We start from the raw sequence: 27,407 nt of genomic DNA on the forward strand, positions 1-27,407 counted from the left end.
TATTAGGAGGTATCGTTATGTGGGGCTATACCAAAACGTGAACCTATACACCCAATGTTCCGCCACCGGAGCTAGAACCAATTATAACCAACAAGTACCAATTTTTATACAAATCGGTGGTGAAATGTGGCAAAAATCATCAAAATACCGAATATCGGGAGGAAACATTATATGGGGGCTATACCAAAGCGTGGACCTATACATAGAATATTGCGCCACACGAACTAGGGCCCATTATGACCTACAAATACCAATTTTCAGACAAATCCGTTAAAAAATGTGACAAAAACCATCAAAATGCCGAATATCGGGAGTTACCGTTACATGGGGGCTATACCAAAACGTAGACCTATACATGCAATGTTTCGCCACTGCAGCTAGAACCCATTATGACCAATTTTCAGACAAATCCGTGTCAAAATATCGAATATTGGGAGGTACCGTTATATGGGGACTATACCAAAACCTGAACCGATATATCATTTTCATTTTTTCATTTTCAATACCACCCATCCTAGGCACAATTCAAATTGGTCTGCTGAATTTTGACGCTCTATGTCAAATAATGTGATCTGTATTGTGATTTCAACAGACAGACGGACATCGTTAAATCGACTTAGAATTTTATGCTGATATATACTTTATAGAGCCTACGACGAATATTTAGGGATGTTACAAACGAAATGACAAAGTAAATATACCCTCCTTTCCAAAAACATCATAAAAGTTTTAATTCAATTCGGAAAAAATAAATATTTTAATTCATTATATATATGAATTTAAATAAGCGAATTATGTCAGTCATTAAAAAAAATCTTTTGCTTCCAATACATAATTTGGTCATTACCAAAAGTCAGTTCTTTAGCCAGCATTATAGATTTTGACAGAATGGCAAAAAGACATAATATATCATTATTATGTTCATTTAAATATGAAAAAGCATTTAAAAGTTGCAAAAAAGAATCTTTGGTTTTATTAATAACCTTTTTTGATGTCATAACGACAACAATTAAAATCAATTTTTTTTCAAATCTCTTTTAAGTTGTTCTCATTAAGGGTTTCGGTGGGGTTGTAGTACTGCGGATCATCTCTTGGACCTCACTGATCTACACTACATTGCTATTGGTCAACATGTGGATCTCCCTCTAATGGTTTGGCTGTCAATGAAGCTGTTCTGTTTAATAATCCCCGTTGTGTTGCTCTGCAGCTGTGTTGGCTTCTTTGTTGTTATTCACACCAAGCTTAGTTTCTCAGCGCATTTTGATTCTTTGTTGTCTCGTGTAGTTTTCAGCTAAGGAGGCTCTTTAGTCCCCAAGTATATTTGTCACTTGGTGTTCAGATGATGGTAGCCAGCTCTTTATTAATGTATCATGTCAACTAATGTTTAGAGGTCATTTCTGGTTCGAATGCTTGTCAAATCGTGTCTCACGGTTTGTTATTTAGTTTCTTGGTCTGTTCTTTGACAGATGTGTAGTTTATCGCCTGCTTTTGTGTCATTGCAGGATGATGAAGAATGTTTATTCTCACTTTTATAATAAGTTTGTGATTTCTAGATCATCCCGGTATACTCAATTGTTGTTTCAAATATTTTCGTCTATAGTCGGGGTGAGGGCGTTTCTTGTCAGAGTTGCGGGAAAGTGGAATCAGCTGCATCTGACCCTGCGTAATTTTACTTGTTTATAAAAAGAGGTGTTTTGTGTATGTATTTGTCTGTTCATTGCCACTTTTATGGTTGTTTATTTTTCATAGAATCGCTTTATTATGATGTATTGATACTTCTTCCTGTTTGCCCCACTCCCCAGCTGTTGTTCGTCTTGATGGAGCGGTTGAGTCGGAAGGTTTGACCATGAATAAGCGGGAACAAAACAAATTTAGTTAGCACATTCGAAAAGTTTGTTCTTTGGATTTATTATTTTTTTTCATGGCAAACGCCAAGCCTACAGGAAACTGCAATATTTTAATGCGACATTTCTGTTGCTATTAAAAGAGATTCGAGGTGGCAATACATCTGAAGTTCTAAGAAGGATGGATGGAAATGTTATACTTTCTTTTTAGGTGCGAAAGTGATTTTAATTCCGTATTTAGCTTCTTCAGAAAACGAAAAACGCAAAATTCTTTCCGTTGAAACCACTTTAATTTTGCAAAGTGAAATTGTACTTTTGTGAGAACTTGTACCTTCAAAACACTTTTTAATTAATAAAAATAAAAATGATGTTTTAATAACACATACGCAACTAAATTTAAATTTTTTATCCTTCTATTTGAAATAAATAGCAAATTTTAATTGTTTCTCAATTGACGAAGCCAATTGTTAAAAAAAATGTGTTGCCACATCATTTTTTTCTTGAAAACCAGTTTTTTCTTCCAACAAAAATTTTTCATTTGTGAAAACTTAACAATCTGGCCTTACAAATGATAAACTAAAGCGAAGAAAAAAAAAAACAAAAAAAGCTGAAAAAAGGGATTTTGTGGAAAAATGTATTTTGAAATATATATTTTAATCATTTAGGGACTAGGAAGTAGTGTATTTATAAGTTAAAACTTAACTTCTTATTAAAATGTGAATTTTAATCCGGCACATTTTCCGGTATTGTGTTCATTACATTGCGCCTTAATTACAGCGACAATCGAAACTTCCGGCATTATTAAAAAATTAACAAAAGTAATTTTCTTTTCGCACATAAAACTTTTTTAAACAGAATATTTTTCACAATTTCCACTTCCACAGTGCTTTCTAATCATGTGGTTTGTTTTTATTACTCATTTATTTGTTCTTTCATTCTTCTAATGTTGCCATATTTACACTGAATAATAAGATTTTCGTAGTTCACCAAATCGTACGGAATCTGAAGAAGCCAAAACAAAAACGATCGGTTTTGAATTACGGAATTAAAATCATTCCGATTCGATTCTGTGACTGGCCTGATAGATTTGACGGACTTTTATCCAGTCCAAATTTCGATAGCAATTTGCAGATGTAGAGTAATTAAAACGAAACTGAAATTAGTCATACATAGCGTGCTGCATCAAATAGTCGAAAATGGCCGAAAATTCAATATAATAAATTAAAATATAATATTTATTTAACATAATAAAATTTAATATAATAGTTGTAATATATATATATAATCTTATAATCTTAATATAATTTTTCAAACTTATAAAATGTGAAATCGGCTGAAAATATGTATGGAATCCATATCCAAATCTATATAATATGGAAAATTTATAATATAAATATATAATATATCCAAATCAGAACCGATTTTCGTATAATTTGACTAATTTATTTTGGTACGAAATTCATATCGTTCATGTATCTACAACCGATCAATAGATATGTGCATACAAAATCTATATTTTGGAGGTACCTCCGATCCTGATGCAATATAACCTATGTTACTTTCAGGCGGTGCGGAGTTAAGTTTGGAAATTTGCAGGAAAATCTGTCTAGCAGTGGACATGTTGGCCTATTCATATTGAATTTGATTAAGAAATTTTATGAAAATTTCAACTTGTTAACGTTCCGATAGATTGTATCTTTCAAATTCTTTTCCGCTTCACTTCCAATAAATACTTCCGGTGTAGGTAGAAAGTTTTCAGAATTATAGGATTCAAAATTGTTTAAACATTCGGTGCTTCTTAAACAAGCTACAACAAATAAGGCATACGGACCGTTTCGGTTAAAATTCCTTATTTAGATTGTTAAAAATATGCAATATGTATGACTACAATAACAAAATTTGGCATTTCGATGGGCTTAACACCGTTTTCCTCGAGTGCACACGGTAGGAAAAACAGCTGTAGGGGCTTACACTGCTCGATTATCCGTGAAACGACATCTTTCAGTGCAACCCATCTAGTTAAGTGGGTCAGAGTTACAATACTCTTGAAATACGTTCAGTTCTTGGATTCTTTTAGAACAATGCGCGAACAATTTTAAATCTTTCTGCACAGATTTTCAACATCCAGCGGCAGTGCACTGAACATAATCGGCTTGTCAATAATAACACATATTGTAGCATTTTGCCTGCCGAGTCCCCAAAGTAAAAACTTTTCCGGAATCAACTACAATTACCTACATCTGGAAAAAAATTTTAAATTAAATCTGAGTTTTTATTAAACTAGAGTTAAGCCTTAAAGATAAATCAAGACAAAAAACTGTTTGAATATATTTGTCATAAAAGAGTAATGTTGAACTTACTTATCCATATAGAATACACTTTTTAATGTGTCCAATTTTTTTAACATAAACAGAGAAACGTAAAATCAAAGCCGAACTATGACATATGTATGCATATAACGCCGTTGAATAATTTTGCGTTTCATAGGTGGTTTAAATGTTTTTCTCGTTGAAGAGTATTGTGGAAAATAATAAATAAGTACATACCTAGATCGGAGTTTCACGCTTTAAAATCTTACCAAAACAAAGTAGAAGTTACCAACACTTTCCCATTTTTGTAGAATTCTACCAACTGTGGCAACCGTGTATATGAGCTACGGAAACAAGTAGCAACATATCACAAACAAGTTAAAAAGCAGTAAGTTCTGCCGGTTCGAACTTTGAATACCCTCCACCATTTGGAACGAACTTGTAAATTTTCAAAAAATAAAATCTTTAAAAAATGCTGTTAAAATTGTAAAAATACCGGATATAGCCGTTATATTGGGGTCTATACGACGAGGACCTACATAGGCATTGTTTGTCATAAGCCATTGCCATATTCAACTTCGAAACTTGAAATATACGGTGAATAATGTAGCTAAAATCATCAAAATATCGTATAGAGGGAGGTACCGTTATATCGGAGCTTTGCGGAGACAATTCTCTGTTACGAACTTCAAATATGACATCTCAAACAATTACGGTGGGTATTGTTCCTAAAATCGTCTAAATACCGAATATAGGGAGGTACTGATATATGGGGCCTATACGAAGACCTGGACCTGCATAGACAATTTTCTGTCACAGACTGTAGTTCCCATTACGAACTCTAAATACGTAATTTGAAACAATTCTGGTGAATAATGAGGCTAAAATCATCGAAATACCGAATATTGGAAGTTACCGTTATATGGGGGCTATGCGAAGACGTGGACGTGGAGAATTTTACGGTGATCAAGAATATATACACTTTGTTGGGTCTGACATGAGTATTTCGAGGAGTTACAAACGGAATGACAAAGTTAATATACCCTCCATAGTATGGTGGAGGGTATAAAAAGAAGTAAACAAGTTGAATACCCTCCATCAATGGGAACGAATTAGGAAATTTTCAAAAACTAAAAAATGTCGATTTTGGGGTAAAGTACTCAAAATGAGCTTCTTGTGTGGAAATTCAGACAATTCCATTAAGATGTGTGGTAAAAATCATCAAAATACCGAATATCGGGGGTACCGTTATATGGGAGCTATAGGATATCGTGGACCGATATGGCCCACTTTGACAACTTTACCTGCCTGCAGACAAAAGACAGATCAGTGCAAAATTTTAGCATTATATATATATATATATATATATATATATATATATATATATATATATATATGGTCCATGACATTTACTTTTTGAAGATCATTTCATTTAAATGTTGACCGCGGCTGCGTCTTAGCTGGTCCATTCGGAAAGTCCAATTTTGGGCAACTTTTTCGAGCATTTCGGCCGGAATAGCCCGAATTTCTTCGGAAATGTTGTCTTCCAAAGCTGGAATAGTTGCTGGCTTATTTCTGTAGACTTTAGACTTGACGTAGCCCCACAAAAAATAGTCTAAAGGCGTCAAATCGCATGATCTTGGTGGCCAACTTACCGGTCCATTTCTTGAGATGAATTGTTCTCCGAAGTTTTTCCTCAAAATGGCCATAGAATCGCGAGCTGTGTGGCATGTAGCGCCATCTTGTTGAAACCACATGTCAACCAAGTTCAGTTCTTCCATTTTTGGCAACAAATAGTTTGTTAGCATCGAACGATAGCGACCGCCATTCACCGTAACGTTGCGTCCAACAGCATCTTTGAAAAAATACGGTCCAATGATTCCACCAGCGTACAAACCACACCAAACAGTGCATTTTTCGGGATGCATGGGCAGTTCTTGAACGGCTTCTGGTTGCTCTTCACTCCAAATGCGGCAATTTTGCTTATTTACGTAGCCATTCAACTAGAAATGAGCCTCATTGCTGAACAAAATTTGTCGATAAAAAGCGGATTTTCTGCCAACTTTTCTAGGGCCCATTCACTGAAAATTCGACGTTGTGGCAGATCGTTCGGCTTCAGTTCTTGCACGAGCTGTATTTTATACGGTTTTACACCAAGATCTTTGCGTAAAATCTTCCATGTGGTCGAATAACACAAACCCAATTGCTGCGAATGGCGACGAATCGACATTTCACGGTCTTCAGCAACACTCTCAGAAACAGACGCAATATTCTCTTCTGTACGCACTGTACGCATTCCTGTGGTTGGTTTAATGTCCAATAAAGTAAACTGAGTGCGAAACTTGGTCACAATCGCATTAATTGTTTGCTCACTTGGTCGATTATATATATATATATATATATATATATATATATATATATATATATATATATATATATATATATATATATATATATATATATATATATATATATATATATATATATATATATATATATATATATATATATATATATATATATATATATATATATATATATATATATATATATATATATATATATATATATATATATATATGACGAACTTAATATATATATATGACGAACTTAATATACCCTCCATACTATGTATGGTGGAGAGTATAAAAATTAAAATAGCAGTTAAGTTCAGCCGGGCGAACTTTTAATAAACTCCACCAACCATTCGGAAGGCACTTGAAGAATTTCAAAAAAAAACCGTCGAAATATACCACTCAAATAAAAACCTTTTATATGGGGGCTATACGATATACGAACTAATGTTGCATTATTTATAAGGGGCGGTCATCTATGGTGAGTGTAATCGCTTTGATTCATCCTAGTTAAGTCACTCACTTATTTAATTTTGATTTAATTAAAATACAAATGATTGAATCTGAGCGAAATCATTTTTACTATGCATAATTTTACTAAGGATTTCGTAACTAAAAACAGTCTCCATTAAAGAAATTGGTACCTGTAAGAATCTTCTAGTTTTACAATTTTCTTCGACATCATAAAGGGAGAATCGGTTATCGTAGTAAAAACTTTTACATTCTTGCATATATTTATTGAACAAATAATTTTTAATTTTATTTTGGTTTTTGGAATGTTAGACTTCAGTGACTAATTTGTAAAAAAAAACAAAATCATTATTTTTGATAAAGAACTACGTCAATTGTATGGGTAATAAACAAACTATGTTTAAAGATTATTCACACAAAACTTCGACCTCTTCTTTTACCAGACAGTGTGTAGTTTCTACTTGCTACACTTTCACAATTTTCTTCCATTTCTGACCACGTACCACACCGAGTATGACTGAATTTTTTCATCATAGATGCACAAAACAGTACGTTTGCGGTGATCTCAGTCGTTGATGAGACTTCAACGAATGTAGACATGCGTGGGGGATGGACGCATTGTTGCTCCGCTAACATTAAGAAACCACATTATAGATAGCTTTTGTAGAAAAAAATGCAAATATATTAAGCTTATATTTAATGTTTTTTAATCATTTTGCTAACATAAAGTATGTTTCTTGTAACAAAACGTCTACAAGAAAGAAGAGAGGTCTATGCTTTTCATACTCGTTGCAGCACTCATCATAATAAAGGGTGATTTTTTTGAGGTTAGGATTTTCATGCATTAGTATTTGACAGATCACGTGGGATTTCAGACATGGTGTCAAAGAGAAAGATGCTCAGTATGCTTTGACATTTCATCATGAATAGACTTACTAACGAGCAACGCTTGCAAATCATTGAATTTTATTACCAAAATCAGTGTTCGGTTCGAAATGTGTTTCGCGCTTTACGTCCGATTTATGGTCTACATAATCGACCAAGTGAGCAAACAATTAATGCGATTGTGACCAAGTTTCGCACTCAGTTTACTTTATTGGACATTAAACCAACCACACGAATGCGTACAGTGCGTACAGAAGAGAATATTGCGTCTGTTTCTGAGAGTGTTGCTGAAGACCGTGAAATGTCGATTCGTCGCCGTTCGCAGAAATTGGGTTTGTGTTATTCGACCACATGGAAGATTTTACGCAAAGATCTTGGTGTAAAACCGTATAAAATACAGCTCGTGCAAGAACTGAAGCCGAACGATCTGCCACAACGTCGAATTTTCAGTGAATGGGCCCTAGAAAAGTTGGCAGAAAATCCGCTTTTTTATCGACAAATTTTGTTCAGCAATGAGGCTCATTTCTAGTTGAATGGCTACGTAAATAAGCAAAATTTCCGCATTTGGAGTGAAGAGCAACCAGAAGCCGTTCAAGAACTGCCCATGCATCCCGAAAAATGCACTGTGTGGTGTGGTTTGTACGCTGGTGGACCGTATTTTTTCAAAGATGCTGTTGGACGCAACGTTACGGTGAATGGCGATCGCTATCGTTCGATGCTAACAAACTTTTTGTTGCCAAAAATGGAAGAACTGAACTTGGTTGACATGTGGTTTCAACAAGATGGCGCTACATGCCACACAGCTCGCGATTCTAGGGCCATTTTGAGGGAAAACTTCGGAGAACAATTCATCTCAAGAAATGGACCGGTAAGTTGGCCACCAAGATCATGCGATTTGACGCCTTTAGACTATTTTTTGTGGGGCTACGTCAAGTCTAAAGTCTACAGAAATAAGCCAGCAACTATTCCAGCTTTGGAAGACAACATTTCCGAAGAAATTTGGGCTATTCCGGCCGAAATGCTCGAAAAAGTTGCCCAAAATTGGACTTTCCGAATGGACCACCTAAGACGCAGCCGCGGTCAACATTTAAATGAAATGATCTTCAAAAAGTAAATGTCATGGACCAATCTAACGTTTCAAATAAAGAACCGATGAGATTTTGCAAATTTTATGCGTTTTTTTTTTTTAAAAAGTTATCAAGCTCTTAACAAATCACTCTTTAGCTCAACACCAAAAAAGCAGCTCGACAGTTACTGCTTTGCTCAATTTCCTATTCGTACAAAAAGCGCGTTTTCAAATCACATTTCAAATTTTTATGCGAATATTATGTAAGCCTTTAAATTAATGTCTATTTTCCATCTATACCATATTATTCATCAATTTCAGATAAAAATATTGACAAATACAGTTCAAAAATTCGATTAGCTTACGAACTTAAATTAATATGTACGTATTTCATTAATTTGTATGTTAACAACACGCAGCCATTAAATGTATTTTCGGTTTTTTCAGTTTGAAACCACTTTGGACTTTGCAAGTGAAATAGTATTTTTATTAGAACTTGTAACTTTAAATCACCTTCAAGTAATAAAAATGTTGTTTTGTTTTTTTATCTTTTTATTTAAAGTAATTAGCAAATTTTAGTTGTTTCTTAATTGACGAAGCCAATTGTTAAAACAGTGTTGCCATATCATTTTTTCTTGAAACCCAGTTTTTTCTTCCAACAAAAATTATTCATTTGTTAAAACTAAACAATCTGGCCTTACGAAAAATAATTGAAGCACAATTGATTCCTCATTCATTGGTTATTTTATTCCTCTAATGCCATGTTTACAATGAATAATGCGATTTTTGTAGAAAAAATCGATCAAAAAAACGATCGATTTTGAATTACGGAATTCAAACCATGACATACATGATAATACCGATATTCTATATTTTGTCTGTCATTTTCAAAAAGTTTTATGTGGGTCAGATATTCCTAAGACCGCCCTTTCCACGATAAATGAGAAATTTCAGTTTCTTCGCTCACCTTTTGGTCTAAAAAATGCTACGACAATATTTCAAAGAATGATTGATGACGTTCATTAAGAATTTCTGGAAAGAAATACAATGGTATTTGGACAGAGTGAAGAGTAAACCTTCACACCAAATTTAAAGGCCAATACAAAGAAAACACATTTTATGCAAACGGATGGAATATGGATGGATAATAGAATAATGCCGTATAGTAAAAAAGTAGAGGCCGTTGAACAATTTTTGCCTCATAATAATCTAAAGGAATTTTAGGGATGTCATCGTACTACAGGCGTTTCATTAAAATTTACGCGATGGCAAAACCACTGACAAACTTGACCAGAGGCGAAAATGCCCATGTATAGATTAGCCAGTCAAAAAAAAAGTTCAGATTAATTTGGTTAAAAAGAAAAAATGGTGTTCCAAACATTAAAAGCTGTTCTGACTAAAGCAGAAATTCTAAAGTTTCACAATATTGAAAAATTGGAAGGATAAACCAATCACGTTCATAGCAACTCACAAGCTACAGCGGAGGATGCTAGAAAAGATGATACATTATCACAATACAATACAATTTCGAAAAGCTTCTTGATGTCATAAAGAAAGCATTGTATCCACGCTATTAAAAATATTTCTTAAGAACTACTTAATTAACCTAACTTAGCATTAATTGTAAAAGAGAGAAAGAGAGTATATATTAAATATTAAGAATGTTGCAAGCAAACAAGCTAAACATGCTTATCAGCCTGTAATCTAGATAAAACATTTGACAAAGGATTCCAGTTATAATATCAAAGACGCGCTGCATCTTAAAGACAGAATTCAAGAACTAAAAATTGAAGAGGACGAAATCTTATTATCATTTGACGTTGCATCGCTATTTCCCAGCATACCTATACATTTGGCTTTGAGGACAATAACAGAAAAATGGGACATTATTAAAACACATACACAAATTCCGAAGGACCTCTTCATGACATACTGACTCTTTGCATAAAAGAATCAAGATATTTTATGTGTGATGACAAGGTGTATGAACAGAAAAAAGGACTTCCTATGGGATCTCCGGCGTCACCGATTATTTCGGATATCGTAATGGAGGAGTTATCGGACGCTACAAAAAAATTGATGATAAAACCAAAAATATTAATAAAACATGTTGACGACCTATTTTGCATTGTAAAGAAAACGGAAATTGATAATACTTTAAATGTTTTAAACTCCTATGATAGAAATGTGCAGTTTACCCACGAAACCGAAGAACAAGGAAAGCTCGCATACTTGGACGCCCTTATAATCAGACAAGGCAATGAACTGATCCTTGATCGGTATCAAAAACCGACATCTTCAGGACGACTTATCAACTATTATTCAAAACATACAAGACGAATAAAAATAAATACAGCCGTAAATTTTATTAAAAGGGTACATAGCATAAGCGACGAACAATTTCACCAAAAAAACGAACAACGAATACGTAATGTCCTTCAAAAACGACTTCCCGAAAAACACTATTGAAGATCTTATAAAAGGCGCAAAAAAAAAAAAAAAAACAATAATAAAATCAAAACGAGGGATACAATGGAAAAGTTATACAAGCCAGTTACATACATACCTTGACTTTTGGAGCGATTCTGCAACTCCAATATTTATAATAATGACAAGTATCAATAAGCCTCTAAATGTAAGAATATAATAACGTCAATTCTTTATTTAGCAAAACAAAATCGAAATTAAAAAAAGAAGATAAGTGCAATGTAGTATATAAGATAAAATGTGCAGGGGACGAAACTAACATATGCCAGAAGGTATATGTTGGTACAACAAAAAGCAAACTTAAGACTAGACTAGTCAGATCAAAAATCGGACAAACAACTAGAACAAAAGACGGCGCTTGCCGCACATTGCACGATGACTGGCCATAAACCAAATTTTAAAGACGTTAAAATACTGACACAAGAAAATAATTATAAAAGGCGTTTTACTCTAGAAATGTTAAATATTATAAACATACCAACAGATGTTAGAATGAACTATAAAACTGATACTGACCACTGTGCACACATTTATAGGAACTTAGTTCAAAAGCAATAACTAAAATTGTGTGTTATTATTTTATCCTATTTGTTAATTGTTTTGTATCTTTGTAGTTTTTTCCCTGAAGTCGAAATATCGGAAAATAAAAATCAAAATTATAAAAATAAAACACTGATGTTTTCAACTGACTTTAAGCCAAAATAAAGTTAATAAGAAAATAAAGAATAATTTTTCACTATATACAATTTTCAGCAAAAAAACTCCAGGGCCTACATCGTGGTTCAGCTGAAACAAACAAAAATGGCCTAATGGGGCTCATTTCAAAGCGTGGACTTACTTCTTTCATGTGACAATAATCCGTCCAATGAGAGCTCAAAATGCTAAATTCTTTGCAAGTACAATCAGTAAAATACCAAATATAAAGGGCGCAAAATAGTAGAGCGAATGGGACTTTTAGTAAGAAAAGGATTTCTATCCTTCCAGAAATTCTTCCCAAATATACAATATACCTTAAATCGCTTTTGCAGGTCATGATATCGATCATAACTCACGGATAAGGGTAGAACCCGATTTCATATTTATATAACCATCGTATGATTTAAGCTATTTTTGGGGTCTTGGCCACTTTTTTCATTTGTGGCCCTTATTTGGCATCTTTGTTTCTAAGAGGGTACAGAACCTCTTCGCACAAAATTTAACTTTTCAGAAATTGTATTTATGCTACTCTGGGGTAGGGAACCATCATACAGATAATTGCCACATAGGAATTTATTTAAGTAAAGTCCCCACATTGGAGTATCCCCAAGTCCACTTTCACATCTAATGTGTGGTCAGAAAAGAAAATTTTGATTCTATTGAATTGAAAACTATTGAAAACTATTTTTATTTATTTAAATCACGCGATCATCAGTTTGACATGCTATATTTTTGATTTGGCCTCTATTTGTCATCTTGGATTATAAGGGGTAGAAGAAGGTTTTCAATGTAGGTCGATGTTTCGGAGCAGTGCCCATATAAAGTTACCTCCTGATTTTACCATATTTCAAAGGATTTGGCTAAAAATGTGTATTTGGGTGGTGAAAATCTTACACAAAAATTTCAACATATCTACAAATTTTAGAATTTTCTCCATGTAATAGTACCACCTCAATTCCACCTTTTGGCAGACAAACAGACCGACATGCTTAGGGGGACTTATGAGGACTCTAATGCACAATTTTAGGTGTTAATGGGTTTAAAAAAGTAATTAACTTTGGCTATTCTTAAATCATTCAGCTCTCATTTATGAGGTGTAAAAAATACAGTAAATTCCAAATTACTGCTCATTTCACTGGAAAATTTTGCTAAGATTTTTACCATTCCAAAAATTAATTTGATCCCTTATATGGGGATAAGATTGATATATACTTTTTAATAGATTTGTATAGCACATCCACACATTTGAAGGTCACGGTTTGAATATTGAAGCCCACGGCTTAAATATGGGTACAGGTATTTTAAAACACTTTTAATCGACCAGTACATGAACACTTATATCAGTCATATCTGTGAATAATTATGCTTTGACAAATATGCATAATAGACAAAAACTACGGGCCGGCAACGTGGACCGGGCCAGCTAGTTATTTATAAATCAAATAAAAAGGCCGACAAACAACCATTTCTCAAGCTATGAAAGAAATATAAACAAAATTAAATAAATACAATAAGATTTTACCATCAGATATCTGAAATTTATAATATACTAGCTAACACGGATCACGTAGTTTTAGTGTTTGGTGATATTTTTAAAAACATTATGTTCTACAAAACTACTTTCTCATATGTAGGTGGTTACATGTCTTGTCTCTCTGAAAAAGCTAAGTCTTATTAAAAAAGTTGTTACTGCCAATGTAGGGAATTGCCGTTTTTCATGGTTAAAGTTATTGATGTTTTCCTTGTTTTGTAGGTCATTGCTGTAGTATGTTCAAACCATTTCTTTAACGGGCATAATATATTTGATCCTTAAAGAAATGTTGCATATACAGGGTGAGATAAAAAAAACTGCAACAAAGTCCAACGCCATAATTTTCAATTTTATTGAATTAAAGCAAAAAATGTCGGAAATAGCATAAAATTTTAGAATAAGTCTAGATTTGTTCGACTTGTTCACCTTTGGCACGAATGGCAATGAAACTCCCACACGCTGTCCGAATGTTGCTCTGCGGTTTTTTGGCCCATTCACGGCGAAGCGCTTGATTGATACTTTGGTTGTTGTTATTGTAGCAGTAGTACATGCATGTGTTTGAGTTCTGCTAATCTGGTTCCAGCTCCAGGTTTAGAAATTCGGCTATTTTAATGGGCTGTAACCAGAGATCTTCTGGAGTGAGTTAGGTAGGTTTGGCTGTGCAATTAAAGAGGTGCAGCGTATTGTGCACGATTGTATCGCACCTCGGGCAGGCGTCACACACATCTTCATCAATTCGTGCCCAATACGAATTGAGATGACTTCACCATCCTGAACGTAATTGTGCCAAAACTACCCTTGTTTTGTCAAGGCAGTTGACGTTCTTCAGCTGCAATGGATGGGGGTGGACTCCGAGGACGACATTCACTTTATAATTGCTCAAAGCATCCGCGACTGCATCGGTATGAATGCCACTCAGACCTGCCTCATAGGCTTCTTGATCTAGAGGTTCTCTCTTGTAGCGCGGGACCTCTCTCTCTCTAGATCATGTATGTCCTTCCTGACAGGCCTGGGTGGGGGAGATTTATCCACCATATGATGGTTGGGATGACTCTCACGGTAACAAGCAGGTACTGCAACGAAAGCATATGATTATGCTGATGTAAGGGAAGGACTTTCGCCTCCTCATGTAGATGGTCCACTGGTGTCATGAGAAGGCACCCTGTCGCAGTTCTCAGGGCAGCGTTCTGGCATGTCTGGATATGCTTCCACAGCGTAGCACTAGTATTCGCAGACCACACTGGAGCCGCATAATTGACCACAAACCGACCTATCGCGTTATAAGAGGTTAACAAGGTTTCTTTGTCCGCACCCCAAGTGCTGCCGACTAGAGCCTTGAGGACCTTGTTCCTACTTTTCATCTTGTCGCAGATAGCTGTGGCTTGCGCGGACGATTGAACATGCTGTCGAACGTGACCCCAAGAATCTTGGGGTAGTTCATGATCGGTATTAGATTCCCCTCAACCTGCACATTCAGCTGTGTTCTCATCTCCGCAGACCATGTGGTAAAGAGTGTGGCCGTTGATTTCGTGACGGATATTTTCATATTCCTCGCGTGGAAGTATGAGGCAAGTACCGAGATAGGGGTTCAGCTTTTCGTATATGTCATCGACCACTGGGCCCCACGCCATGATCGTACAATCATCCGCATACGTTACTATCTCAATGCCGTCTGGAGGGCGAGGAATTCCGGATGGAAATGGCATGTAATGCTGTTGTGGTACTATGTTGTGGACTGATTCCGTGCTGGTGGTTGGCAACTGTATAGCTTTCTCCAATGCTGGAGAGGAGTAAACCCTCAAGAGTCTTAGCTACTGGCGACAAAAGCGAAATCGGCCTGTACGATTCGCCTTTACTGGCATTCTTGCCTGGCTTCAGTAGCGGGACCACCCGGTCCATTTTCCAGGTTTCGGGCACTATGTGGGTGGCTAGCGACATATTGAGAACTTTCGTTAAGTACTCGACTCCTGGCGTATCCAACTGCTTCAACATTATCATTGAGATTCCATCCGGGCCCAACGCTTTGGATGACTTAGCGTTACGGATGACATTTGCAACAACACCCATCGTAAACTGTGGTGGTTCCTCCTTGGTGGGAAGAGATCTGATACGACGTAGTACTCTTCGCTTCGGCCTATCGCTCTCGGGGTGCTCGACAAATTGTCGGGGTTCGAGAGCGACTTAACCGTTACCCACAATTTACTCATATCGGTTGCTACACTTCAGATGGTCCCTCCACTTTTTCCTCTTATGCTCCTGTACCAACCGGTTGACTTCCACTGTCAAATCACTGATTCTAGGATCAGTATGTTTGGTACGACGGAGATCATCACGCTCGTTTGCTAATCCCGCTGCAATTTTCATTCAGCTTGGTTTCCTGCACCGCTGCGTTCTTAATATTCCTCCGACTCATAAATTCCACTATCTCATCTATTTTGCCTCGGATTCCGTTGCAATTGAATTGCAAGAATGATGCAAAATCCGGAGTTGGAACAGCAACATGTGGCGTTAGGTGCTGCGGTGTTGGTTGCTGTTCTGGAGACTGCAGTGGAGTGCCATACTCCGACGACGTCTCTGATGAGGACGACGAAGAATTGACTCGCTGGGAACTACGTTCCTACCAGCAAGTCGCAAAATAATCCCTTTCTTTGTAGTCTAGCAAACGCCTTAGTCCGGAACAGTTCTTAAAGTGCACCCATTCTCTACATCCATTACATCGCACCGAAACAGATCTGTGGTGGATGACGTTCTAACAAACCGAGCAGAACGAAGGTCGGGGGTTTTCCTCAAACCCGGCACCGACCAATAAAATCCGGAGCAAACACTCCGGGATATGCTGCTCCCAATGCAGAAAAATAAACAAACACAAACATGTACATACTGGGATGGCAGCCGCTGGCCAAAACTGGGATCTTATTGTTTCGGGTCAATCCGGTATCGTAGAACCCGCTGCCGTGGTATTGATCGACACTTTGGTATTTTTAGTGCCAACCTTGCTTTCCAAAATACTCCGAAAGTCCAACGGATTGGTATCCGGAGATTTTGGTCGCCATCGTGTGCTGGAAATGAAGCGAGGAACCTCATTTTGTAACCACTCTTGGGTGGCGCGTGCTGAGTACTGTTGGAATGTCCAAGATCTGCGGCCCAAATGTTTGCGTGCCCAAGGCTTTAATACATCATCCAGAATATTTTCACGATAATATTCGGCATTTATTCTGATACCACGGTCGATTAATACGAGCGGAGAGCGACCATCGGCTGTTACGGCGCCCCACACCATCATCATGGCCGGCGCTTGAGATCTGGTGGCCAACCGAAGGTGCACATTTTCAGCTGACCTTTTCGGCAAGGAAACACGATCATTTTATTTATTTACAAGCTGCTGGACAACGAATGTTTTCTCATCGAAGAAAACCAAATTCGCTAGTTCACCATTTTCGTCCAAGCGAAGCAACTCTTTAGCTCTTTTGAGTCTATTTTCTTTCCGTTGCGGTGTAAGTTCTTGCACTTTTTGGAATTTCAATGGCTTTACCCCGACTTAATTTTGCAATATTTGCCTAATAAAATATTACGATATGTTCAGCTCACGAACCAGTTTTCAGCCACTGCGTCGCGGTTTTCGATCAACTCGCTTCTTTACTTTTCGAACCATTTCTGCTGATGTTGCTGTTTTCTTCCGTCCACTTCCTTGACGTCTGGTTACACTACCAGTATTACGGTAACGAGCGATGGTATGAGAACCAAAAGATTCATTTACATTTAAATGCTGGAGTGCTCTAACGATAGCCACTTGTGGTTTTCCAGCCAAATATAAAGAAATCTCCCTATCATGCTTGAATTCCACCACGAATAACTTTTTTTCTGGAAAATTCGCACCAAAATGTTTTTGTACGCTTGTAAACAATAAAATGAGCTGTAACACTGGAATAATTTCAACAGCTGTCGGACGGGTGACCTAAAAATGACAGCAGTCTGAAGTTGGTTTCAGTTTTTTCATCTCACCCTGTACACCTGTATTACCAATAAAGGTCTCTTACATACTAATGTATATTTTCGGTATTTTAGAGTTTTCGTCCACCGAATCGGCAGTAATTTCAAAATAGTAAAAAACTATTTTTTAAATAAACACTTAAATGTTTTATTTATTCTGACCACATTTTCCACCATTTCATTATTTGAAACTCAGAAACTTAAGTAATGGGTACAGAAGATCTGTCAACAGCCCCATGCAACAGCTGCATTTTTAGTACTGCAAAGAGCTTAGAATTTCGGAATTTTGAATTCGTTATGTCAAACTTCACCTCAAAATACTCGTTGGTAACTCCATAAAGTTCGTGTTCTTGACCAGAGTAAAATCATATGTCGATTTAATTATGTCCATGTGCCGCTACACCTTCCACTTTAAATCAAGCTAGAGGTCTCGTTGTCAGATCTGTCTTTGAAACTTTGCACATATTTTATATTATTTCTTGGAAGATTGATATAAAATGTGGTTTATGTTGGTCCTCGTTTGGAACTTGGAATTGGAAACTTAGTATCATTTGCTAATAAAATGGGCTGAAATTTTGAATTCGTAATGTTATTGAGGATATTAGGTGCTTGGGCAGCCAAACAAACTCCTATATTATTTGTTCTCTTGTGAATTTGAAACACCATAAACAATTAAATAGTGTTCTTGATCAGAGAAAATTTTGTGTCGATCAAACTCTGTCTATCTGCACTCTGCTGCAATTGCAATACAGTTCCCAATATTAAAAATAAATATTTAAAACATTGCACTGACGTTAACGTTATTTCTGAAATGATTGATGTTGGAATAGGCAGACATCTGTTCCTGTTTAGATATAAAGCCCCACATAATGTTACCACCTGACTGACATTCGTAAATTATGTATTCTCAAATCTTTTTTAGCAATAATTGTTTAGTTCAAAGATTCGAAGGTTGAACAAGTATAAATGATGGGTCAAAAACGATTTTGGTCTACTTTGTTCTTTTACGAAGAAGCTAGTCAACGACTTTTACTTTTTTCAGGGGAAAGCTGATAATGTTCCCTGTCAAACAAAAAATTAAAATTAAAAGGTTGTAGAATTTTCACCAGGAAAAACGATTCTGAACCACTGTGCGGTCTTGGTACAACCACAATTCGCGAAAACCCTAGGACAAGTTACATAAAAAAAACTTTATATTCAGGAAGTATACTCTGGACCAAACGAAATTACTAAATTATGAGTGGTTTTTAACATTTCGACATTCTCCACGTCCGTCCGTCTTTACAACAAGACTTAGTCTTCCTCATATTACGAGGGAGATACGTACGGTAGAGTGGGATTCTCCCGATAATCCTATCCCAGACGGCAAACTGCGGATTGTGACTTTTCGATTTAAATGCTCTCTATTTAGATACCGGACATAATTACAGTTGACCGATGATACAAGGTCCGATTTCCCACCTAGACACAAATTACGGAGGTACATGTAGTTTACGACGTCCCAGCGGGATATCGTGATTTGGAGACGTGGTTAAGTCCGGTAATAAGAATGCCAAAAATTCTATTTAAATACCTCGTTGGATCAATTATGTGTCTGATTATCAGAACCATGGTACAATAAAAAGGTAAGATGGTGCTACCAGCTGATTACTAAGTGTGGCCGGCTTTTGCCAATTTTGTGTATGTATTTATTGTTTTGGAAAATAAAAACAGAATATTTTCAAAATCAATGATTGGAAGACGCGTACATTGCGAGACACGCATTAAAGCTATTCACCATTTTTGCAATGGAATTGAAAGATAGATTTAAAAAAATCCAGGCATTTAATTTTTCCGGCTGTTTAACTGATTTAAGAGGAAAATATTGAATTAAAATTAAAACAACTTGTTGTATGAAAATTTGAGAGGAAGCGGGCCATAACATTTGGGCTGTAATTCTGTAGTTTTACGAAGCTGTTCTACCTCCATATTGTACCATGATCAGAACCAGATTTTTGCATGTTTTTTTTATTTTCTACCCGATTGGAACCAAACTTTGTATTAATATGTTTTGTCATTCAAGTATAGAATATTTGAGCTCATATTAAAAATATGCAAAAAAAGCGGTACAAAAAGGATAGAATTCATGTAGAATAACTGTATGTTTCCCCAAATGCTCGTTCAAGGTAGAATATTAGAAAGTGTTAAAAAAGGTTTAATAAAAATTTGATAGAAAATCAATGATTTAAGGACTATAAAATATTTCCAAACTTTATTAAGTGCCTATCGACGGATTCCTTTCTTTTCCGTTCCATTTTATTTTCTTTACAACACAATTAATAGAGGAAGATGTTGATGGTTAAAGTGCAAAAAATATAAAAAAAATGTAAAATATACAATCAATAAGAGTTGCCATTCATTGCAATTAAAACAACAGTATATACACATTGCCGGTGTCATGTTAAGCATTCCATAAACACAATCCACCTGGAATGAAATGGATTCCTTAAGAAGTAAATGTTAAAATAGACGTGTCATAACAATAACCATGGTTATGGCACCGCTAATCTATAACATTAAATATGATGATATTATTGGTATTGTTTAACTCAGATGAGTGGAGGAATGACAGACATCGGCAACAACAACAACAACAACTCCCAGAGTTATTATGCGATGACCAGAGGGAGGATGATTCGCGTGTTTTGTGATGGTTATTATAAGAATTTGTAAAGAATAAACCACAAGAGATTATCTTTATATATAAAAGAGGAAAATGTTTGTATGTTTGTAATTTATGGACTCGATAACCGCTGAACAGATTTTCCCAAATGAAATCGGTTCAGATTTGGATATAACTGAAATCGGTTCAGATTTGGATATAACTCCCATATATATTTTCGACCGATTTCGTTTATTTGATGCCCCCAAACACGATATGTATGTTCAATTCCAATGAAATTTGAAATTAGTGACGAAATTTGATCTGAAAATATGTTTGCCAAATTATATTGAAATCGGTCAGATTTGGATACAGCTCCTATAAAATAATAATATAAATAATAAAATAAATTTGTCAAATTATATTGAAATCGGTACAGATTTGGGAGCTATATCCCACATATAATTTCGTCCGATTTCGTTTATTTGATGCCCCAAACACGATACGTATGTCCGATTCCAATGAAATCCGGCATGAGTGACTAAATTTGGTACAAAAATAAATTTGTCAAATTATATATTTAAATCGGTTCAGATTTGGATATTGCTCCCACATATATTATATATATTTCATATATTTGACGCACCCAACGCGATATGTATGTCCGATTCCAATGAAATTCGGGCAGAGAAGCGAGATTTGGTACCAAAAAGAAATTGCCAAATTATATTGAAATCGGTTGTGGTTTGGGTATATCTCCCATATATATTTTTCGCCCGATCTCACGTATGTTATGTACCAAACACGATATGTATGTCTGATTCCAATGAAATTCAGAATGTGTGGCGAAATTTGATTACAATAATAATTTTGTCAAATTAATTAGAAATCGATTAAGATTTGGATATAGCTCCCATATCCTCGGCCGATTTCACATATTTGATGCACCAAACACAGTATGTACCTCCCATTTCAATTAAATATGGAAATTGTGATGGAATTAAAATTAAATTTTGTCAAATTATATTGATATCGTTTCAGATTGGGATATGATTTTATGAAGGAGCATTGACCCACAATGCCTTTGCAATGGTATTAGGCTAACAGTAAAAAACTACACAACTACAAAACTACTACTAAATGTCACTCAACTTCAAAAGATTGCAGTTTCCTGCACGATTGTCATTTGCTACGAAATTATTTAATCCGAAGGACAAACCCTTCGTGTATGCGGACTAAATTTGGCATGTTACTGCTTTTCTCATGGTTAGCTGTTTCTGGCATGTTCACGCGTTGGCGGACGAAGCTATTTGTTTAAAGTATTACAATAATGACGATTTTTAAATTTTTGAATTTGTTTCATTTATTTATTTACTAAACCAACAAATATTTATATATAAAATTTTGATGCATATAAAAGCGAAGCGGAGTAGCGAGTAGCGTTTGCCAAAATAATAAAGATATCGGTTTGAAAATTATTAAACAAGATGCTGTTGACTTTCCCTTTAACCCTAAGTATTTATTTTGGGGCTCAGGAACTGGCCACGTCTACTTTTTAATATATAACTAAAAAATCAATTGCCGATGACCGATGTAGACTCTTTATTTACAAATGTTCGTCCTGCCCGAGTTATTTTTGTATGCAAAGAAAAATTGACCACGCCCACTTTTATTCCAATTTTTTCGATTTACTTAAAATCCTTTTATTTACCAAAATAATGAAGATACCTATCAAAAAAAAAAGAATAGTTTTTCAAAAATATTTTTATTTTTCAATATAATCGCCTGAAACTTCAATACACTTAGTCCAACGCTTTTCTAGCAATTCTATCCCTTTATTAAAATCGTTTTCCTCAAGGTCTTCAACTGTAATTGCATCATCATTTAAGGTAAAACGCTTGCCAGCAAGGATTTTTTTTAGATTTGGGAACAAGTAAAAGTCACTGGGAGCTAAATCAGGAGAAGAAGGTCAAGCAACTCGTAGTTTAATTCGTTCATTTTAGCCATTGTTAAAACACTCTTTTCTTTTTTTCTGTTGAAAGCCAGGACGTTTTTCTCGAATTTGTACATTTAATTGATCCAAAAGGTTGCAATAGTTTTACCCTTTTGCAGATAGTCAATCAATAAAATACCTTTGAAGTCCCAAAAACCGTTGCCATAACCTTACCAGCCGATTGAATATTTTTTGCTTTCTTTGGGGCACTTCCTCCAGATTCAGTCCATTGTTTGTATTGTTATTTAATCTTTGGATTATAGTGATGGATCCATGTCTCATCAACAGTTATGAAAGGACAACTAAATGGGTGGTAATGTGTCTATCCACATTGAATTTTTTTTTTTGCAATTAATGTTTACTTCAATTTAGAAATTACTATCGATTCTGAGGACAAAGACTCCAAGACAAAGAAAATATATATACAAGTGTATATTAGAAATTTCCTCCATTTATCACAAATATTATTATTAGAAACAATAAGAAACAATAAACCACAAAACCACAAGGAAAACATCAAAATAACATCAACGTTTACAACTTATATAAGGTTTCTAATAATATGAATTAAACACAAATACTGTGGGCCAGCAAAGCGGTCGGGGTCAGCTAGTTAGTAATAAATTCTTAATGATTCAAAGTTTTATTCTTTTCTAATACATCACAACCTAATAACTAACCTAAGTTGTTGTTGTTGCAGCAGCTCATACAGCTGTGTTCGTTCAATTTCCATTTTCTGACTCCATTTAATCTGGTTCTGCCTCTAAGTCCAGTCTCAAAAAAGATGCAACCTGTATGGGTTGTGTCCATAACGAAATAGGTGCACCTAGTCATGTGGGCCTGTGCCACATGCTGGGCAGATGTTCTGCACGTCGCTGTTAATCCGGGCCCAGTAGGAATTTAGGCGTCTGCACCATCCGGATCGTAATTGAGCGAAAACTACTCGGGTTTGTCGGGGCAGCTCTCGTTCATTAGCTGCGATGGCTGGGGGTGATGTCCTAGTACATTATTCACTCTTATACTTCAATAACTTCTGAGACCGCATTAGAGTGAATACTATTCAGTCCCGCTTGATAGGCCTGTTGATCTAGAGACTCTGTCTTATACCTCTGCACCTCTCTCTCTCTCTAAATCATGAAGGTCTTTTCTTGCGTGCCTGGGCGGGGGTTGCCTATCCACAAGATGGTGTTTCGGATGGCTTTGTCTATAACACCCAAGAAGCTATTGCATTGACAGCATTTTGTTATGCTGTCGCACTGGTAAGGCCTTCGCCTCCTCATCGACAGGTGTCATGAGGAGGCACTTTGTTGCAGTTCTAAGGGCGGCATTCTGGCAGGACTGAATATTTTTCCACAGCATAGCACTAACGTTGGCGGACCACACCGGATACGCATTGTTTACCACAGACCGACCTATCGCGTTGTAAGAGGTCAACAAGGTTTCCTTACAGCTCCCCAAGTACTGCCGGCCAGAGACTTGAGGACCTTGTTACTACTTCTAATCTTGTCGCATATAGCTGTGGTATGCGCAGACGACTTAAAGAGACTATCGAATGTGACCCCTAATACCTTGGGATAGTATACACGAATACATGTTCGTGTAGATTTTGTAGGTGTATACGGTGATATAAGCATTTTGAAAACACCCGAAATTAAATATTTTCTGCACATTTTGTTATTATTGCACATAGCACCATTATTACACATAGCACCATTATTACACATAGCACCATCGACCTGTACATTCAAAGATAGCCCCATCTCCGCAGTCCATATGGTGAAAAGTGTGGGCGTCGATTTAGTGGCGGATATCTTCGTATTCCTCGCAGTGAAAAAGGCGGTAAGATCAATAAGGTAAGCGTTTAACCGATCGCAAATGTAATCAATAATGTGTCCGGACGCCACGAGCGTACAATCATCTGCATACGTTATTATCTCCATGCCGTCTGGAGGGCGTGGAATGTCAGAAAGGTAGAGGTTAAACAGTTGCGGAGATATCACCCCACCTTGAGGAATTCCTGTTTAACTCTACGGATGCTCGACTTCTTCTTTCTGAATCTCACGTACGACTGACGTCCACACATGTAGTTTACTATCCAACGTTTCAAACTTGGCCGGAGGGCGGTGCGCTCAATGTCCTCGAACAGTGTGTAGAAATGGCGTGTAAAGCTGTTGTTGTACTGTGCAATTTTCGGAATCCGTGATGATGAAATCCGTGTTGAGCTACTGGAAAACACTCTCTTATGCTGGGGAGGAGTAAAGTCTCAACGTCTTTTCTACTGGTGACAAAAGTGATATCGGCCTGTATGAATCACTTTTGCTGGCATCCTTGCTGGCTTCAGTAGCGGGACAAACCTGCCCATTTTCCAGGCATCGGGAACTACCAGGGTGGCTCAATCCCACGGCAGCGGGTTCTACGACACCGGATTGACCCGAAACAACAACACTCCAGTTTCGGCCAGCGGCTGCCAACCCAGTGTATACATGTTCGTGTTTGTTTATTTTTCTGTTTTGGGAGCAGCACATCCCGGAATGCTTGCTCCGGATTCTTCTGGTCCGTGCCGGGCTTGAGGAAAACCCCGGACCATGGTTCTGTACGGTTTGCCAAAACACCATCCACCATAGATCAGTCTCGGTGCGATGTAATGGATGCAGAGGATGGGTGCATTTTAGAAATTGTTCCGGTTTAACCCGGTTGCGAGACTATAGCGATAGGGACTATGTTGCTTCGTGCTGCACCAACGTAGTCCCCAGTGAGTCCACGACCTCGTCGTCAACTTCCGAGTCGTCGTCGGAGTATGGAACTCCCCCGCAGTCTCCAGAACAGCAACCTTTACCGCAGCACTTAACGCCACATGTTGCTGTTCCAATTCCGGACAATGCATCGTTCTTGCAGTTCAATTGCAACGGACTCCGAGGTAAAATTGATGAGATAGTGGATTTTATGAATCGGAGGAATATCAAGATCGCAGCGGTGCAGGAAACCAAGCTCAATGAAAATTGTAGCTTACAACGTTGCAATGGTTACAACGTATTGAGGAAAGATCGCACCAGAAGTGGAGGTGGGGGATTAGCGTTCCTGATACACCATTCTGTTCAATACAGACCTATCTCGCTTGAGCTAGTCTCTAGTGACCCGTACATGGAGTGTATGGGGGTAGCAGTCAAGTGTGGTACTGCCGAGGTAGAGGTGCTTAATGTGTATATCCCGCCGGTTAATAGCTGTGAACCGCGTTACTTGCCTAATATAAGCCCACTTTTGGAAGGCAATAACCGCCTGGTACTAGGGGACTTCAATGCCCACCATGAGTTGTGGCATTCCGTCCTAGGTAATGACCAGAGGGGATCAGCGTTGGCAGAGCAGATTGACTGCTCCACATTTTGCACGGTAAACGAGGATGCCCCCACCCGAATAAGAGGAGAGTGTCACAGTTCGCCAGACTTAACCATCGTGTCACCCGGTCTGATAAATGACGTGACTTGGCAACCCGTCATTTCTCTTGGCTCAGACCATCTCCCGATAATCGTCTCCATCAGCAGATCGCCCGATTTCATAACCTCTGAACGCCGCACTTTCCTTAACCATGGGAAAGCCCACTGGCCCGAGTTCAGAGAGTTCACCAACCTTCGCTTCAGAGAACTGCCCAATCCTTCTGATGTTCGGGTAGCTGAAAGGATTTTCCGGGACATCATCAAAGCTGCAGCCGCTCGCTATATACCTGCTGGTCGAATACCCGAAGTAAGACCAAATTTCCCAGCAGAGGCAGCGGGATTAGCGAATGAGCGTGATGAGCTCCGACGTACCAACCCTACTGATCCCAGAGTCAGTGAACTGACAGTGGAAGTCAACCGGTTGGTACAGGAGCATAAGCGGAAAAAGTGGCTAGACCATCTGAAGTGTTGCAACATCGGAACCGATTTGAGTAAACTGTGGGTAACGGTAAAGTCACTCTCGAACCCTGGGAAAAAGGATGATAGGACAGCAGTCACATTTAACGACGTAACTGTGACTGATCCGAAGAGGTGCGCTGGCTGTTTTAACCGCCAATTTGTCGAGCACCCCGAGAGTGATAGGGCGAGGCGAAGAGTACTACGTCGTATAAGAGCTCTTCCCGCCGAAGATGTACCTCCACAGTTTACGATGGGTGATGTTGCGAATGTCATCCGAAACGCTAAGTCATCTAAAGCGTTGGGCCCGGACGGAATATCAATGGTAATGTTAAAGCAACTGGATACGCCGGGAGTTGAGTATTTAACCAAAGTCCTTAACTTGTCGTTAGCCACCCACATAGTTCCCGAAGCCTGGAAAATGGGCAGGGTGGTCCCGCTACTGAAGCCTGGCAAGGATGCCAGCAAAGGCGAATCATACAGGCCAATTTCGCTTTTGTCGCCAGTAGCAAAGACTCTCGAGGCCTTACTCCTCCCCAGTATCAGAGGAAGCTATTCAGTTGCTAACCATCAACACGGTTTCCGTCCACTACATAGCACTACAACAGCATTGCACGCCATATCCACACATATCAGTCGAGGACTCAACCAGAACAGGCCGTGCCACAGAACAGTAGTGGTGGCTCTCGACCTATCAAAGGCCTTTGATACGGTCAACCATGCCACGCCGTTCGAGGACGTTGAGAACACTACCCTCCGGCCAAGTTTGAAACGTTGGATAGTCAACTATATGTGTGGACGCCAGTCGTACGTGGAATTCCGGAATAAGAAGTCCAAGCCTCGTAGAGTGAAACAGGGAGTTCCCCAAGGTGGGGTGATATCTCCGGAACTGTTTAACCTCTACCTTTCCGGAATTCCGCGCCCTCCAGACGGCATCGAGATCGTAACTTATGCGGATGATTGTACGATCATGGCGTCGGGTCCTGTAGTTGATGACATATGTGTCAGGGTGAATAATTATCTCGCGGAGCTTGCCGCCTTCTTCCACGCGAGGAATATGAAAATATCCGCCACTAAATCGACGGCCACACTATTTACCACATGGACTGCGGAGATGAGAACACAGCTGAATGTGCAGGTCGAGGGGCATATAATTCCGACCACCAACTACCCAAAATTCTTGGGGTCACATTCGATAGCATGTTCAAGTCTTCTGCGCAAGCCACAGCTATTTGCGATAAAATGAAAAGTAG

At 37.6% G+C, this 27,407-nt stretch overlaps 2 protein-coding genes across 8 annotated transcripts in view; one reads left to right on the plus strand and one right to left on the minus strand.

Annotated features, from left to right (window-relative positions):
- LOC131804301 (uncharacterized) overlaps positions 1-21,626 on the plus strand; it is an 80,876-nt gene extending 59,250 nt beyond the window's left edge. Inside the window, exon 2 of the mRNA XM_059126953.1 lies at positions 21,316-21,626. Coding sequence (XP_058982936.1) covers positions 21,316-21,335 — 20 coding nt within the window. The 3' untranslated portion in view covers positions 21,336-21,626. The remainder of the gene's footprint in view (positions 1-21,315) is intronic.
- The window catches only part of LOC101898043 (uncharacterized), a 232,260-nt gene that overhangs the window by 139,849 nt on the left and 65,004 nt on the right, over positions 1-27,407 (minus strand). The window lies entirely within an intron of this gene.

Source organism: Musca domestica, unplaced genomic scaffold, assembly GCF_030504385.1.
Source record: "Musca domestica strain aabys unplaced genomic scaffold, Musca_domestica.polishedcontigs.V.1.1 10, whole genome shotgun sequence".
In the NCBI taxonomy this organism is placed as follows: Eukaryota; Metazoa; Arthropoda; class Insecta; order Diptera; family Muscidae; genus Musca; species Musca domestica.